We start from the raw sequence: 17,515 nt of genomic DNA, 5'->3' as shown, positions 1-17,515 counted from the left end.
ACTTGGACCCCTGTCCAAGTCGGCGGATGTTAGTGTTAGCGCATGACACCAGTCTCTCTTCACCACTAACCTCCCTACTCAAGATGGCGACCGTAATGGAAGAAGTGCTAGACACCAGTCCGTCTTCACTGTCAGTCTTCCTACCTAAGATGGCGTCCTCAGTGCGCACGCTCATGTAACCCGGCTCTGATCCTTGAGTGCCGAGAAGCCTGGAACAGACGGCTGTACCTCTGCACGGCGTAGCATTGTCTACATAAGGTAAACTAGAACCTCCTGTCCTTGTTAACGTAGATCGCAGCCTTACGTGCCCTGGGACTCAGTAAAATAAAATATATACTTTTTCTTTACCCTATAGCGGATCGCGAAATTTACGACCGCCTCCGGTTTGCTGCCATCAAGCCTCACCGTCCCCATAATTATATGTAACCCCCGATTAAGGGTTCCAACTACCACTAAAGGGTATGCCTAAATCTGTTTCCTCACTGATTTTGCACCTATAGGTGGGTCCGCTATTCTAAGCTCAGCACTTCTTTCTCCTCAGTTACGGAGGACACCGCCGCACCAGCGCCACACACGGCACTGACGACTATTGTGGGCGCACGTGCACACTCCATCGCGGCCAAGTATAGGCCCCTTATTTGTACAGTAGGTATGTTCCCCTCGCATGAACACTCGCATGCCGCTAGCACTCGTCCTGCCTGTCTCGCCAGGTTGCGATGTCCGACAGTCTCATTTTTGTTTTCCCCGCCTTTTCCCTTCCCAGTACCACTTGTATTGTGCTGATACCATTAGCACCAACGTTGCCGGGCGCCACACCCCTCCTTGGTATATTTTTCTCCAAAGGTAGGCTGCCCATTATATTATTTTCTTTCCCTCCAGAGTTAAATGCATGTAGCTCGACCCATGCCTGATCACACACCGGGTCATAAGTGTTGCTCCCAGACGTCCAACTCTCCCACCTTCCACATCCCCTTCACTTCGCTTCTGAACCTTGAAAGTATGAAACAGTTATTATGTCAGTATTTGTATTTATTCACATTCACGAGCACCTCTCACCCACTGCGATTCCGAGTATTGTAAGCTCAGCATTACACTGACAATTCTCTCCAGGCGAACAGTGATAATTTTTCCCTTCATTTTTTTATTTTTCTTTTCTCCCTGTTTTACTCCTAACAGGCTATCAATATTGTTCCAACCAGGCAAACAATTTACTAAGTCCTGAAGATGATCCCTTGATATTTTAAGTGCGGGATCGAAACGTCGACTCTTTTGAGTGGGCATACATTGATGTATTATTCATTTAATGGTGTATGCGCCGCTTCAGGGTACACTAACAAATTGCTTTGATTTATACAGTGACCTGTCCCCTTTTTTTGCCTGATACACCCTTTCCTATTCTCTTATTTTTTCCTTCTGTTTCCTTACGATATGGCACAGGAGTGTGCTATATTGCAATATTTCATTGCTGTATGTTTATACTGTAAATAAGACTACCATCAAACTAACTATTAAAGTTTCCTGTCCGGCTGGACAAGAAAATATACCATATAGAGCCTATTGTGGTCTATAGTTCATTGTCTCATTACCTAAATTGTGCTCTGGACCTTTGTCTCCCTTAAAGTAACTATCACCCATGGTCCTCTGCCACCCATTGGGTTCCCTTGTTCTTTAGAAATTAAAGTGCCTGATAAGACAACATCTTTACGTGCTATGTGTGAATTGTGTACAGCTTACACTGCTGGCTCACTCAGAGCTATTGGTGTGAGACAAAGGTTAGCTCTGCTGCCGCCAGTGCTGTACCTGTTCTGTGGGTGAGGGACACCTGCACGTCTACGCCCTTTACTGTTCCAGTTAAGTGTGTGCCAATGAGAGAAACTTGCACTGTTGTTTCTTCCAGTGATATATTTTATCTGCGCAAGGATGAAGCTTCCATTGCATCTGCCTCTGCTATGTCCAACAGAAACAACACAGACACCATTGGAGAGTTTTGCATTGCTTCTGCCCACTTTGTGGCTTTCTGACAATTCTTCTACTGTTACTGCACCAGCGCCTTGAGGGAAGCATGGAGAGAGCTGCCAATTTGGTGACTATTATTAAAGCTTTAGAAATAAGCTTGCATGCCAATGGCGATGCTGGCTGATCCTTGTTTGTGATTGCATTCAGCTGTTTGTGTAAAATGTGTGGTACTGCCCAAAGCGACCACGTGTTATTTTTCCTGAATGACAAAAGACAAAGAGGCAGTACTGAATTCACAGCGAGAGGATATCCTGGTTTTCAACGCTGGTAGTTCATCAGCCCAACACCACACAAATCTCTCTAATAAACACAGGGCAAGGGAGGATGACTTACCTCGCTCCAAAAGGCAAAGAGGGAGGCAGGTTGGGCGTTAAGGAATTCCAAGGTTTGCCCTATTCTGAGGTGAGCAGGTAAGTCTAGGGGATGAGGGTGGGGGCAGGAACGCAGAAGGTGAAAAACAGGTTTACTGTAAGTGCCGTTAAAGACCGACTATACTATGCAGAGGAATGAATAAACAGTGACACGGACACCCTTTCCATGTATGTTCACTAGTAATACATGTCAGATACCCAAGTAAGCAGTTTTTATGGTCAGGCTTGAAAGCGCAGCTGTTTCCAGACTGTTATGTGAAGAACACTAGAGAGGGGCTTGGAGTCAGTCCACATGTTGGGAGCCAGGAGTACATGTTTTGATTAGGCAAAGGTTGTGCGCTTCCACACAACAAGTGCTTGCCCTCCACGTGCTGGGATCATTTTCTTTATCCAGTTTCTGAGCTTGAACTTTTAAGGGCAAACACCTGACATTGTAAAGCTATTAAAGTGTCTTAGAAAACTAGAAAATGGATGGTGTTTTTCCCTGGCAGTGGCACAGATGGAGTTAGGCAGCCACTTACCTACATGGATGTTTAGATCTGGCTTGAAAGTGTCACCTGACCTTTTAACCTTAACTAACATTATTATACAGTTCTTTGCTTCCACATAAATACATATCTATTCCCATGCTACTTACTACTAATGCTTAAGATTACTATACAATATTCCTTTAAAGTTAGACCTATTGCATTGCCAATGCTTGTTGCTATATTTGAACGACAGAAGGTGTGGGAACGCCGGCCAAACCAGGAGCAAATCCAAATGATGAAGCATGCCACCAGTGATGGTTGAGTGCTTTGTGCTCCTAAAAAGGAGCCACTTTAGATAACCAGGACAGGTCCAGTCCCATTGGCTGGTGTCCTGCCTTTGTTATGGAACAGTGAGCTTGTTTGGTGTGACCCTCTCAATGGCTCCTTTGGCCAGCAAAGGCTGCAAAAAAAGATGGTGCTCTTTCAGCAGTTCTGTGGAAGTGGAAGGGCATTAGCCCATTTATGTCAGGTTGTGCTTAATCCTGCCAGCAATGGGATGGGTGTGCTGTGTTAAGGACCTATTAAATAGGTTCAGAGGCTGTGGTAGCCGGAGGGATGGGGAACTGGACAATACGCTTGGTGTGGGTTCTATGTCCTCTTTGGGATTTGCAACCTCAGCCATGAAAGGACTGGGAAGCTTGCTGGACTAGGGGGTAAGAGTGGTATTGCAGATGCCCATGGGAGGCCCGGCCATGGATACTGAGAGCGAAAGGACTGTTGCTGTTACCGGAAACCCAAGGAAAGTCTCAGGGGTCTGACAGTGATCCCATTACCCTTGACGTGTCAGCCTTGTTGCCGAAGATGTGGGAGCAGTCAAAGGGCATGTCTATCAAAGAGGATTGGGCAACCACTGAAAATCCGGTGGACCTCAACCAAGAAGGGCGGAGTGGCATTGTAATGGCCATGGCACCCCCTAGTGAGTCAGTGGTGTCCATTTCACATCGAATCGTGAACTTCCCTGCATCCTGGCCTTCAACTAATACCTGGTTCAGAACGGCTCAGCCCTCTTCAGGAAGCACGGGCTGCAGTTACACGTATGCCTTGTTGGATTCTGTTGTGCATCAGTCCAATAGACATGCAGCATTCACTGACCGCAATGTCAAGCTGGTGGAAGAGAAGATCCACTTTCTAAAGGTATCCAGCCTCTTGGATTCCCTTATCTGGAGGGCTAATAGGGAAATTGTTTACTTTGGTTGTCGAAGCATGCACCAACAGGCACTCGGGAAAGAAATGCTGGGAAAGGAAGCCTGGGCCTTCTGGGCAAGGACAATGCGGGCAGGCAATCATTCTGTGCATGGGAGCCCCAGTGCAGGGTTTGGTCCAGGCCCCCAGGAGAAAATCAGTGAGGGCCTCATTAAAGAGAAGCAGGGGCTCTGCAGAACTTTCCCTCAGTTGAAGCACCCCTTCAAGACATTGGTAGTGACCTCGATGGAGGGTATCTGTAGGTTAAAGACCTCTGCTACCCAGCGCATCACTACAATTAAAGATGCACCTTCCTCCACGGCAGGACCCAAGGAAGAAATCAGGCCAGTCTGGAGAAGAGTCCAGTCTGGAGAAGAGTCCAGGCCATCAGCGTCAACCAGCTCAGCATGAGAGTCGTCCTCCAGGAAGCCATAACCCTCTTCATCATCCCCTCCTTAATGAAAAGAAGGTCTATCGAGGGGTGTCAAGTCCAGGAGCTGACATGGTCCGTGCGGGGCAGATGTCAACATCTAGTGGACGTCGAGTTGGAGAGGATAACTGGTTCCTCTTCAATCAGCGCCGATGGTACCAGAGAATGAGTCCGGTGTACTGGAAAAGTGAAGGGTTCTGGCACCAGTGTTGGAGTCAGTGCGGATCTGTGACGGATCCAGAGGGCCTGGCTCGAGGGCATACCTGCCAAGGGTAATCCAGCAGAGGCACCTATCGCCTCTGTGGGACCAAAAGGCGTTCCAGAGGGAGCCATTAGCCATATGATAGGAGTGCATGGAATTGTAGAACTCCTTGAGTTGGGCAGATCTGGGGAACTCAGGAAAGCAAGTCACCGGCTCCACTTTTGGAGTGCAGGAGTGTGTCCTAGAAGCACGGTGGTTGCTAGGAAAATTTGAAGAACGTTTCAACTTTTAATTCTTGTGCTTCTTGATCTTACCCGACTTTGAAGACGCTGACTTGGAATGTGATGACAATAGTCTGCAAGATTAGCAGGATCAGCTCTGAGAACGAGCCCGCAATTTCCCAAAGGAGGTACAGAGCTTTCTTCTGCTGCTCCGCCAGGAGCTTCATCGCATGCTTGCAAAATCGCCCTCAGATGGAAAGACTTGCAGTTGGAGCAGGCGTCATGGCCCAACCCCATATTTTACAAAGACAAGGGAACCCAAATAGTAGTCGGGACCTTGGGTACGAAATGTTTTAAGGAACAATGGTCCCTAACAGAGAAGCTTTTGTGAAAGAACATGTGTTAGAACTGGCTATTTCTGGTAGGCTAAGGCTGACGCCAAATCCAGGCAGAAACCTCCATTCTAGTCAGGTCAAGGGAGTCACACGCCAAGATAACCCCTGCTCACCCCCTTGGTAGCTTGGCACGAGCAGTAAGGCTAACCTCGGAGGCAATGTGTAAAGCATTTGCGCAAGCACACAACAGCAACAACATCCTAGGCACACCACAAAAGGAACTCCATACAAGGTTATATAAAAATAACTTTTGTATTGTCAAAACACATCAGATAGAAATCACACATGTACATTGTGCCAACTGGCACGGGCAATATTCACAAGGGATTATGTACAGGCCAGGCCACATGGGCCACTGTCAGAATCAACACTTTTAGAAATAGCACTTTTAGAACTTAGAATAAGTGTAACACAAAAGAACACTTATAGGTCACAACCAGTAACTACTGGTAAAGGTAGGTACACACTACGCAATACTAATAACCATAGGCCTAGATCACGCATGGACACATAACCTCTCTAGTATAACTATACTAGGCAAAACACAACCACATAAGAATAAAATACACTTAGGGGTATAAGCAAGAACACATTACACATGATGCATCACAACATTCAGCGGTGTAAGAACAAGGCACATGATGCATCAAAACACATTCAGAGGTGCAGGGAAGGAAAACACATGATGCCTAAAAACACATTCAGGGGTGTAAGGAAAGAAAACACATGATGCCTAAAAACATTCAGAGGTGTAAAATCAAGGGAGACACATGATGCATAAAAACATTCAGAGGTGCCAGAACATAACCCAATAGCGCAAAAACACATGATGCCCAAAAACATTCAGAGGTGTAAGATCAAGGTGCGTAATCATATTAAATGCATTACATTTCCTAGCACCACATCACATTGCGTAAAACTCACATTAGGCAATTACCATCACATAGATAATCACATTGCGCTTACATAAAATAACATACCAGCCCCCATCTAATAAAGGGACTAAAAAGCCCTGTGTCCAGAATGTCAGGGCGCGCTACCAATGCAGCGCCAGTCAGGGGTGCGCCACCAGCGCAAAACCTAAACGTTGCAGGTGCCCACTACTTGCTGGGCACCTGTGGACAATCACAAGACCTAAACGGTGCAGCTGCCCACTAATTGCTGGGCAGCTGGGAATCAAAAACGGCGACAGGGTCCTCACTGACCCTAGGACAGAACTGCGCCAACTATTGGAGCCACACAGGCTCTGAAAACACTCGTGTCCACGTTGGAGCCACACAGGCTCTGTCATAACACATGCCCCAAACGTTGCAGTCCCCCCTCTGGGGACTCAAGATCAGAAGAAATGCCCCCTGAGCGTCGGAGCACACAGGGCTCTAGACACGACAATGCTCCTGGGGCGCCACATAAACTGCCCCTTCAGCTCTGGGGCCTCGTAATAACCCACTGTGCCCCCCGAGCCCCTCTCAGGGACTATTAAACAAATATGGGCCCGGGTTGGAGCACTTGGGCTCCGTCGTCTGGGGCCGCCCTACTTCCATCCTCGTCCTGGTGCCGTCTCCCGGCACCAACAGCAGCCCCTCTGGAGCCCCCCCCCCATCCCTTTTTACTCACCGGGCCGCTCTCTCTGGGGACTCCACTTCTCTTCGAGCTGGCTGCATAGGCGGCGAGGCTTCTCTCACAGCGCGGGGCTCCTCTTCGGGAACGGAGCCCCGCCGGTACCTCCAGCCGCATCTTCTCTGGGTGCGGGGCTCCCCCTTTGGTCACGGGAGCCCCACAGCGGCAGGCGCCATCTTCCTCTCCCCTCTCTCCTCTCTTGGGCAGCTTCTCTCCTCCGGCGGGCGGGACTTCCTGGCGGATTGCAGGCCCCACCCCCGTCCCGGCCAAAAGCTGCCTGACTTCCGGTTTCTGCGGCGCGAGGGCCGCGGCAGTGAAGACACGGGGCAATGCCGGGTGGCACCGGTGTTAAGCAAACAATAAATCGAGGGGGGCACTCGATCTCGCACAAAAATAGCAGCAAGGTCCCTGGCGGGGTGGGCACCTGCCAGGGGACTAAAAAATTGGCAATCAGGGCGCCTCCAGCGCTAGCAGCAAGAATACAGCGCTCTCACGCGCTAGGGGCATGAATCAAGCGCTCCCAGCGCTATGGGTAAGAATAAAGCGCTCCCAGCGCTATAAATCCAGTTCAGGGACAAGAGAGGTGGAGCACAGCAGCTCCCAACAAAGAAAAGTCCTCCAGCTCCCCCAGGAAAGTCCATCAGGTGTCCAGGGGCTGGGCAGGGCTCAGGGAGGCAAGCCTTCCCCTGAGCCCAAGCAGCAGCAAGCCCCTGACAGGATTCAAGTCAGAAAACAAGAACATTTTGGAAGGGGACACAGCCCCTTTTTATACAGAGAAATCCTTTGTCTAGCAGGGTGCAGGCAGTGTGAGAACCAGCTAGAACTGGTTATAGGGAATTCCTTTCACTGGCCAGGCTAGGGACATCAGACGCACCCCAGGGGGTGGAGCCAGCATTGTGTGGGGAAAACCCAGCCTCACTCAGGACCCTCAAACCAGACGGTCAATCCACAAGCAGGCCCAGGCTCACTCCTCCCCTCACATCAGCATGCTAAACACTCCATTCACCACCGGGGCAGACCCTCCCAGACTCTTGGAGCCAGACTCACCAGTCAGCCTCAGCCAATCACACGCCAGACACAAATTACACAAATATGCCAACTTCTAAAAGTGGCACTTCTACACTAGACACAATCATGCCGCATATACCATTACGCAGCATTCAATCTCACGAGTTCGCACATACCAAACTCGACCCTGCACTCCCCACACATCAGGAACTACCATGGGCATACATATTCCCCATTCATTCCTATGGGAGGGCAGGTCACTCACCACACATACACAGAGAGCTCACGCACTTTACACTGTACCACAGTGAAAAAGTGCGGAAAGGCCTAAAATCACCAACACCAGGTTCCAGCAACTGGCTAGGAAAAAGCAAAAAGTTTCGGGGTGAACCTGCCAAAAAGGGCCAGGTCCAACAACAACAACAACATGCATTTAAAAATGTAATCAATCTATTTTTGGCTGTCCAACTGAACATAATCATTAAATGTAAAAAATGAACAAAGTCAAGTGGAGACATGTATATCATAAGAGCAGAGAGGAGCTCAACAAGTAGGCCAACAAAGAATACATTAGAGCACCCTAGCACATATTAATACAAAGTAAACGATTATATCAGAGTGCAAGAAGTCAACAACATTTTGAGTGGACCTGAGGAAGAGCCTTACGCAGAGCTGAAAATGATCTGCAATGATCTGCACTGAAGGCAAAGTGAGGGATGGCAATTCGAGCCAGCCCGGGGCAAGCAGAGCCTGCAGCCAAATCATAGTTGCCAATGACATCTGCAAAGACATATGGAACCATCAAAACACTGTAGCATTTAGAGAATGTGCACTTCCGCTGACACACCTAACATTCCTGCCTTTTAGGGAACCTACATGACATTTCATTTTGCCTACTAGGCCCTTCCAGTACCCCCCCACTCATATTGTCAGCAGATGTTTGCTATGATTATGGAACCTTTGCAGCCATCATCCTACTAAATTCGTTTTAAAGATGTTGAAATTGTTAAGTGTGATAGGACTTTACACCTACACCCACCTAACAGATACTGTAGCAATACAACTATCAATACCAGCCACTTCCTCACAACTCACTATAGATTAAAACAGTTTCATGTCGGTCTGCTGTACTCCAAGATTCTACCTTTACTCTCCATGCCCAAATTGTGATTTACAGTGCTCTACTGCCTTCAAAGGCAGGTTTTAATGTCTTATTAAATAATCAAAACGAAATCAAAATAATAAACACGTAGAAACTTCAGTGATCTTACAACAAAGTCTTATAATGGGATGATTAGGAAACTATCACAATGGAAAACAGATCTGCAGCCACAAACCTGCACTACCAGAAAATGTTATTGGATGTTAAAAAACTGCAAAGAAGCCATTTAACAAAGGCTAGGCCTGCAATATGCAAGGTACACTCTAACATTCCGTACAAGAGACATGTTTATCTGCAAATAACTGGCTATGATGCACACTCACCAGGATAGTCAACGAAGGATGCACTTTGGCTAGATGACCGAGAGATACTCCTCCATTTGTGTGTTATCCTTTGAGGATGAGGTTTTGTAAAAAGCTGTTTTGGGGTCTGTCCAAATTCCAGAATTTGTGTAAGCATTGCTATTTCATGATCGGGATCCTCTATACTTTTAAGAAAAAAATAAACATTTTTAGAAAATTTGCATTTTCAATCTACTTAAACTATATTCTGTATGTTCACACGGCAATAATGAGAATGTTTAAAGAAACATGCTAGACAATATTATGCAGGCATCTTTGAGGCAAAGAACATCATGCATACTCTCAAAATTGGGGAGACAGTGGGCTCAAAGAATCCCCATTAGGTATAAAGGTATTAAAAATAAGAAAAGGTTTATCTTGTACATGCCACATAACTGGGATATGAACGTGCTATAGGATTCCTCTGAGGGTGCCCAATAAAAGTGGGCGTTTAAATAAGAGACATTCACAAAAAATAAAATTCACCTAAAAGAGATTGAAAGACTAGCCCTGGCCTAAGCATTTTTGGTCTCGTTTGCAGTGGTTGATATATGAATGTTAGAGGTACTGTGGCGCTGATTTGTGGATCCCCCAGATCAATGGTCTGTGTAGAAATGTCTTAATAGATTATGCTGGGACAATCAGCCAGATATTCAACTAGATGACTGTTAATACCGCATACAGTTTATTTTTTAATATTTGGTATAGTGCAAACCTAGCTTCAAGGAGCAGTGCTGCCTGCACTTTACAGAGAACATTTTTATTGCAATAGGAGTGTCTCAAACATGAGCTATGGAACAGTGTGGCATCCATTTGGGAATGAATTAGAGAAACCAGAGGTTATAAGAAAGTGGGTGGAACATAAAACAAGGGAAGGGCTAGGCCAAACATTGTAAAGATGGTTTTTATATGAGAAATACTGTACACATATTGCATTACATGGACATACACAGAAGAATAAAGCAATTTGCATCGAATCGTATGGTTCTCAAGACTCTTGAGTGAAATTTCCGAAGTCAAGTGGCTAAGGTCCCTTTGCATAGGTTACCAAAAGAGGGCTGAAGATCAACTTCATGAGTGAACCGAGTAGACTAGGTGGGTCTGGCCCTCCTCTACTTTGCACCCTGCCTCCGCTCTATTCCCCCGTCACTCACAATACACTCATAGATCCTGATACGTTTTTGAAATAGAAGTATTTTCATGAATGCGTGGATGAGAATATGTATAAGTGATTAAAAGTATGAAAAATGTATGATTTGTAAACCACAGGTATTTATTTTAAGCAATCTATGATTTCACTGTAAATGAAAATGAATTTAATTTATTCAGACAACAGTACTGCACCTTTGTCCAGACATATGGACAATTTTGTCTCTTGCTCCCACTTCACATCTCTGCCAGTGTTCGTAGTCCACCCACCATAGTGGTGTATGCTCAAATGTTTTCAGTTTTAGAATCAGGGAGAAAGGGTGGCCAACACTATGATTTCAGCAGTAGACAGACTGAGTCACTAGTTGAATGAAGCCCAGGCTGTATATTTCAATAATTTATTGGCTGTCTGACCAGAATGGAGCATAAGCGGATATCATTCAGGAGTAATGTCTTTTTGGAGATAATGTCTACTTTGAGATTCACGATATCTTCTGAGGAGGGGTATGCATTTTTTGGTCCTGTTAACAAGTCTACTGCCTTACTATTTCACAATCAATAAGGTATTTGAAGGATTGAGATGCAAGCACTTAAATGCCTCCACCAAACTTTAGACGACGTACACTTCTCTCTCGCTCTCTCTTCCTTTAATATGTGTGAAATGTTTTTAGCAGCTGAAATGTTTTAGCAGCTGAACTAGTGTTAACGAGTGCTCCCACAGAGCTATCAGGGTGAGGTGGTCTCCTACTTTTCTACTGTGGCTGTGGAAATCAGACTTATGCTGATAAAAAACATATCTATATAACATGTTGCATCTTTTTAATGGGACAGACCAAATAAAGTAGCTGCATGGCTGGGCTGTCTACCTGTAGCCAGCGTAATGGTGATGGGTTGGCTACTTCTTAGTTTTAACAGGCTTGTTTTGACGAGGGTCCCACGTCTTGTTGGTGGTGATTTCCCTTGCTGAGTCATTTTGATTCTTGAGGAAGATTTCCAGTTGGGTATTTGTTATTATTCTTACTTTACTTTACTCTACTTTACAGAACCTTCGCAACTCCTGAGGCGGAAAGCCGGGAGATAGGCACTAGATTGTTTTTAAATTGTTATTGTGTCACTTGAGATTTCCTACTGTTTTTAAAAGTACTACTCACCTGGCATCACGAACGCCCAAACAAACACAGCGCCATTGCCGGCGTGCCGATAGGCCACGCCCCCTTGGAGGCCACGCCCCTTCCTCAAGACAGGTATTTAGTCGCTGATTACAAGCGCCGCCTGTCAGAACCTTCGCAACTCCTGAGGCGGAAAGCCGGGAGATAGGCACTAGATTGTTTTTAAATTGTTATTGTGTCACTTGAGATTTCCTACTGTTTTTAAAAGTACTACTCACCTGGCATCACGAACGCCCAAACAAACACAGCGCCATTGCCGGCGTGCCGATAGGCCACGCCCCCTTGGAGGCCATGCCCCTCCCTAACTTTTTTCTGTCATAAAAGTATGTGTCTACACCGTACGCGCAGCCCGTCTTCGCCCGTCATCGCCAAGTCATCGCCTCTCGCCACCCCCCTGCCCAAAATACGCGAACGACATACTATTATGACAAAAATCATCTTCTTGCTCTTAACTCGAACCAACGATGTGACAAGTTGGAGGGATGCATTGGACAGACTGCTCTCCAATGTAACTCCTGTAGCCTATTCATACCTGCGCCGAGACTACTCTGTCACAGAACCGCCAGAAAGAACCTTTCATCGCTTTTAATCGCTCAGCTTAACGTCAGGTCCCTGGTTAAACACCATGCGGAGATACATACTTTACTAACAGACGAGAACCCGGACATATTATTCTTATGTGAAACCTGGCTCACGGACGATCTAACCAGCATGCCCAACCTAACTCTACCAGATGGATTCTCTATGACCTCCATCAATAGAGGATCAAGGGGTGGCGGCATCGCCGTCATTTATAGAACATCTTACACCTGTACTTTCGTAAAGGAAGACATTACGGGCTGTGAAGGCGCACGGTTTAAAATCACCACGAGCCCTCATTTCTCCCTCTCTGGCCTCTTTATCTATAGACCTCCTGGCCCCTCCTCGAAATTCATTGAGGAACTCCTAGAAATAGCCCATGCCCTGGTCACTAGCTCCGCTAACTTCACGATCTTGGGGGATTTAAACCTCCACTTTGACGCCTCTTCAGATTTGACCATTAGCAATCTTCTAGCGGACTTAACAGCCTTGCAGTTGACCCCTATCATACAATCCTCTACACACTCGGCTGGGCACTTACTCGACCCAGTCTTCACGAATATTCTGAAAGCCAAAGCGGATCCTCCTACTCCTATGGGATGGACGGACCACTTCCTTGTTTCTTTCGTGATTCCGGCAACTACCCAACCTAACAAGACATCGTCCACCGCCCGCCTTAAACGACCCTGGCACAAGCTCCAAAACATAAACCTGCCTGCCAGTCTAGGAGAACCTAATTTTGAAAGCACGAATGGCATTGACACGTTATATGCCTCCTTTCAGGAATGGATCACCAAAGGTCTCGATACCATTATTCCAGCGAAATGGACGAGAGGACGGAACAGCCCCTCGAACCCATGGTATGACGACAACCTAAAAATTCTTAGAAAAGAATGTAAAAGAATGGAGCGCAACTGGAGGAAGGAATATAGGGACAATGACAAAGCGTCCTACTTGACCACACTCAAGCGTTACCATAAAGCTATACGCACTGCCCGTGCGTCCTTCTACGCCAAAGAAATTGATTCCAGACCCAACCCCACAAAAACTATTTTCAAATTGGTCCAAAAATTACAAAACGGCGGCAATCCTACCACAAGCATTTCCTCCACTCAGCAGTGCGAGGACCTCGCCACCTTCTTTACAGAAAAGGTGAGAAAGATCTATAACACCTTCCCATAGAACTCCCCTGTTCTTGCCAACCCTCTCCAGGTCCCTGCCAAAGGCCCCGGGCTCACTTATCTGCCGCCCATCTCCCATGAGGAGCTAGCTAAACTCTGCAGAAAGGTGAAATCCGGCGCCCCCTCTGATCCCATGAGACCAGCCCAGTTTCTGGACTACCTGGACTTTTTTCTTCCCTCTCTGGCCATGCTACTTAATCTTTCTTTCTCATCTGCCATAGTACCCACTTGTTGGAAACAGGCCTGGATTACCCCCATCATTAAAAAGCCCACTCTGGACCCCACAAAGCCGGAGAATTACAGGCCCGTCTCACTGCTTCCCTGGGTGTCCAAACTGGCAGAAGCCCATGCGACCACCGTACTCACTGCCCACATGGCCGAAAATAACATCTTGGACTGTTCCCAACAGGGGTTCAGGCCTGGACACAGTACGGAGTCCGCCCTCCTCTCCACTACCGAACATCTGAGGATGATCATGGACGCCGGTCAGAGTGCTGCGCTGATACTACTGGATCTCAGCACGGCCTTTGACACGGTGTCCCATGATATCCTGTTGAGCCGCTTGGAGGGCATCGGGATCAGGGACAGGGCACTAGAATGGTTCCGATCATTCCTCACGAGCAGATCCTTTCGTGTGTCTGCCCCCCCTTTCATCTCCCACTCTCATGAGATTAACCAAGGAGTACCACAGGGCTCTGCCCTCAGTCCGTCCCTTTTTAATTTATACATGCAGCCCCTGGCGGCAGTGGCCAAAGAATGGGACCTTACGCTGGTGTCGTATGCCGACGACACACAGCTAGTTATCACCCTCACTGAAATGCCCTCTACCGCGGCCACAAAATTTAGGGATGGGCTGGCCGCCGTTGCCACCTGGATGACTGAAAATTGCCTACAGCTGAATGCAGGAAAGACCTCGGTACTACCCCTGGGTAAGAACCCCAGCCACTGGAGTGACCACTGGTGGCCCCCTCTGTTAGGACCTACCCCCCCTCCCAAAGCCCTAGTCAAAAACTTAGGAGTATGGCTGGATTCCGCACTCAGCTACCAAACCCACACCAAAAAGGTAGCAGCTACATGCATTGGGTTACTGAGAAGCCTGCACCCCATTCTAGGCTTCTTTGATCCCAAAACACGGCAGCTCGTTGTCCAAGCCACCATCCTGTCCCGTCTGGACTATGCGAGCGTTCTACTATTAGGCGCTAACAAAGCCGAAACAGCTAGGTTCCAGCGAATACAGAACTCTGCGGCCAGGGCAATTGTAGGCCTCCCCAGAAGGTGCTCCGCTCGAGGCACCATCCAGAGACTACATTGGCTTCCGGTGGAAGCTCGCATTCAATTTAAGGCCCTCACTACTGCTTTTAAAATCTTGAATGCGGAGGGCCCCAAACTCCTCCAATCGCTGCTTACTCCTTACACCCCCCAGCGCAATTTGCGCTCCATAGGTCATCATTTAGCAGTGGTCCCCCGCACAAAGTTCAGCCGCATCGGAGGTCGCTCCTTCAGACTCCAGGCGGCAAAACTATGGAATTCCCTACCCCTCCACATCCGCTGTATCGACAACCTTCTCACTTTCCGCAAAGTTATCAAAACCCATCTTTTTTCATGTTGGTAGGTCCCTTCTCCCCTCCCTCACCCCAGTAGGTTGTGCTATGGTTCTTAGCGCCGGGACGCCCCGTTGCTGGGGCAGCTGTCGCGCTCAACAAACCCGTAACATAACAACATAACATAACATACTATGTATACAGTCTTTATTTATCAGGTGGTGTTGGATGGGTAGTGATGGAGGGAGGTTGAGGAGGGAGGATGGTTTTTCAATTGTTTGGCAATTTAAGTAAGACAAAACATTGGTAAATGGCTTCTAGAAGGACTTAGCTAACTTTCATCATGATCCTACCATAGTTAAACATGTTTATAGTTGAAGATTATGCCTTTAATAGCGGATGACGAAAATAAATGGATGTATACATTAGCAATTGCATCTGAGCGCAATAAAAGGGATGCCTCCTGATGCTCAGGTCTCAAGCTGTGTTGCTGCTTTTCTCTTTCTTTGGCCAAAATAGAAGTTGCACAAGGCACAGTCAAATTATAGATCAGCAATTCAAAAAACTAAATGTGCAAATACAAATAAAGAATTTTATATAATTCTCACTATATTTCGTAAACCTAATTGCACAGAAGGAACTCATCCACTGACTCATGAATTTACTAACAAACTGGCAAACAATTACACAACCAAAGCACACATGTTGGACTCCTATTTAAAACAAAGGAAAACCACCAGCACTAACCCGTTCTTAAGAAACCCCCCCAAGAGTAACCTATCCCAGCCTCTGCATTCCTTCAAACACCAATCACAAAATTAATTTACGGATGTGGTCAAAGCAAGCAAGCCAGCCGGCTGCCCCTCTGACCTTTGTCCACCAACAATCTTCAAGAACATTCTTTTAACTACCTCTGCTGCCACACCAGTAACCAAAAATCCTAAAAAAATCATTAACTACAGGAATCTTTCCAGAAGATTTAAAAAAGCATAACTACTTCTACTATTAAAGAAAACAAAACTGGACCCACATCACCCAGACCGATTACAAATGGACCTTTTCTAGGCAAAGTGATAGAAAGAGCAGCATTCGCCCAGTTGTCAGAATGCATTGAAGATAAGTCCATACTTCCGACTTCCAAACAGGATTCTATCCAGGAAGAGGCATTGAATCTGCCCTCATCGCCATCGGGGATGACCTTAAAAACACAGTAGACTGGAACGGGCATGCTTCACAATTCTCTTGGACCTTTCATCGGCCTTTGAAAACAGTTGACATTGACACTATTCCAAACACTCTGCGAATTCGGCATATACGCTCTTTGACTGGATCACATTCTACCTTCAAAACAGGACAAACGAAATCCACACTCCTTCTTTCTCATCCAAACCGTACTTCACAAAAGCAGGGGTCCCTCAAGGCTTTATCATCTCACTCGTGCTTTACAACATCTACATGATGTCATTATCGGCAATGATCAATGATTTTCAGCTCACATGCTAGAACTATGCAGATGACAAACTAATACTTCTTAAACTGGAAAGCCCCAAAGACATTGGAAACTCAAAAATCTTCAGTTGCCTCAGAGCTGTTCATCAGTGGAAGGCATAGAGCCACCTCAGATTGAATGCTTCCAAAACTGAAATATTCACATGTGGCAATTGGAAAAATTATGAACCTCTCTCATGCCTGGCCTGACGATCTGGGACCACCTACTAAAGTATCTAAGGATGTATGAAACTTTGGAATTATCACGGACTCCTAATTATCAATGAATGCCCAAGTGGACAAGTTAGCAAGATCAAGCTTAATTATCATGACACCTCTGTGATGCAACTTCTCATACAAGGTTCAGGCTACTATCTCTCTTGTAAAGTCTAAACATGATTATGCCAATGGCCTCTAGCACAGACAAACTTTATCAACTATGGAAAAACTACAACGAATTAAGAACTCTGCTGCCAGACAACTCCCACAAGCTCACATTTTCCCTGCCTTGAAGGCCCTTCATTGGTTACCGGTTGCCAGAAGATCCACATTCAAGCTGCCTCGTATCACCCACAAAGCAGCACATTGAAGAGGACTGCTTTTTCCTCAGGAATAAAATCCCTAAATGCTATTCATTGGGCAACAACGGGAATGGCGCAAATACTCTGATTGTACAACCTACTTTGTTGCAATAAAAAGATATTTACAAAAAAAAAAAAACAAGGAACCTTTGCTCAAGACTGACACCTCACCTCAAAACAATAGCATGCAAGAAAGAAAACATGGATTTCTCTGGTCAAGCAACCAAATTATGGAATTCATTACCCCCAAACATAAGAGCCACGGTTAACTAGAAGACTACTCAAGAGCCGACTCTTCCCTATTATAGTAATTAATATATATATAAAAATACACAAATAAACTGGCTTTTAC

General features: G+C 46.4%; 1 protein-coding gene across 2 annotated transcripts in view; it reads right to left on the bottom strand.

The window, feature by feature from the left end:
* NSMAF (neutral sphingomyelinase activation associated factor) overlaps positions 1-17,515 on the bottom strand; it is a 610,455-nt gene that overhangs the window by 103,750 nt on the left and 489,190 nt on the right. For both annotated transcript variants that reach the window (XM_078687269.1, XM_078687268.1), the window contains one exon: positions 9,458-9,621. In XM_078687269.1, coding sequence (XP_078543395.1) covers positions 9,458-9,621 — 164 coding nt within the window. The remainder of the gene's footprint in view (positions 1-9,457; positions 9,622-17,515) is intronic.

This window comes from Lissotriton helveticus, chromosome 4_1, assembly GCF_964261635.1.
Source record: "Lissotriton helveticus chromosome 4_1, aLisHel1.1, whole genome shotgun sequence".
Lineage (NCBI taxonomy): Eukaryota > Metazoa > Chordata > Amphibia > Caudata > Salamandridae > Lissotriton > Lissotriton helveticus.
This window is presented reverse-complemented; position numbering and strand designations above follow the sequence as displayed.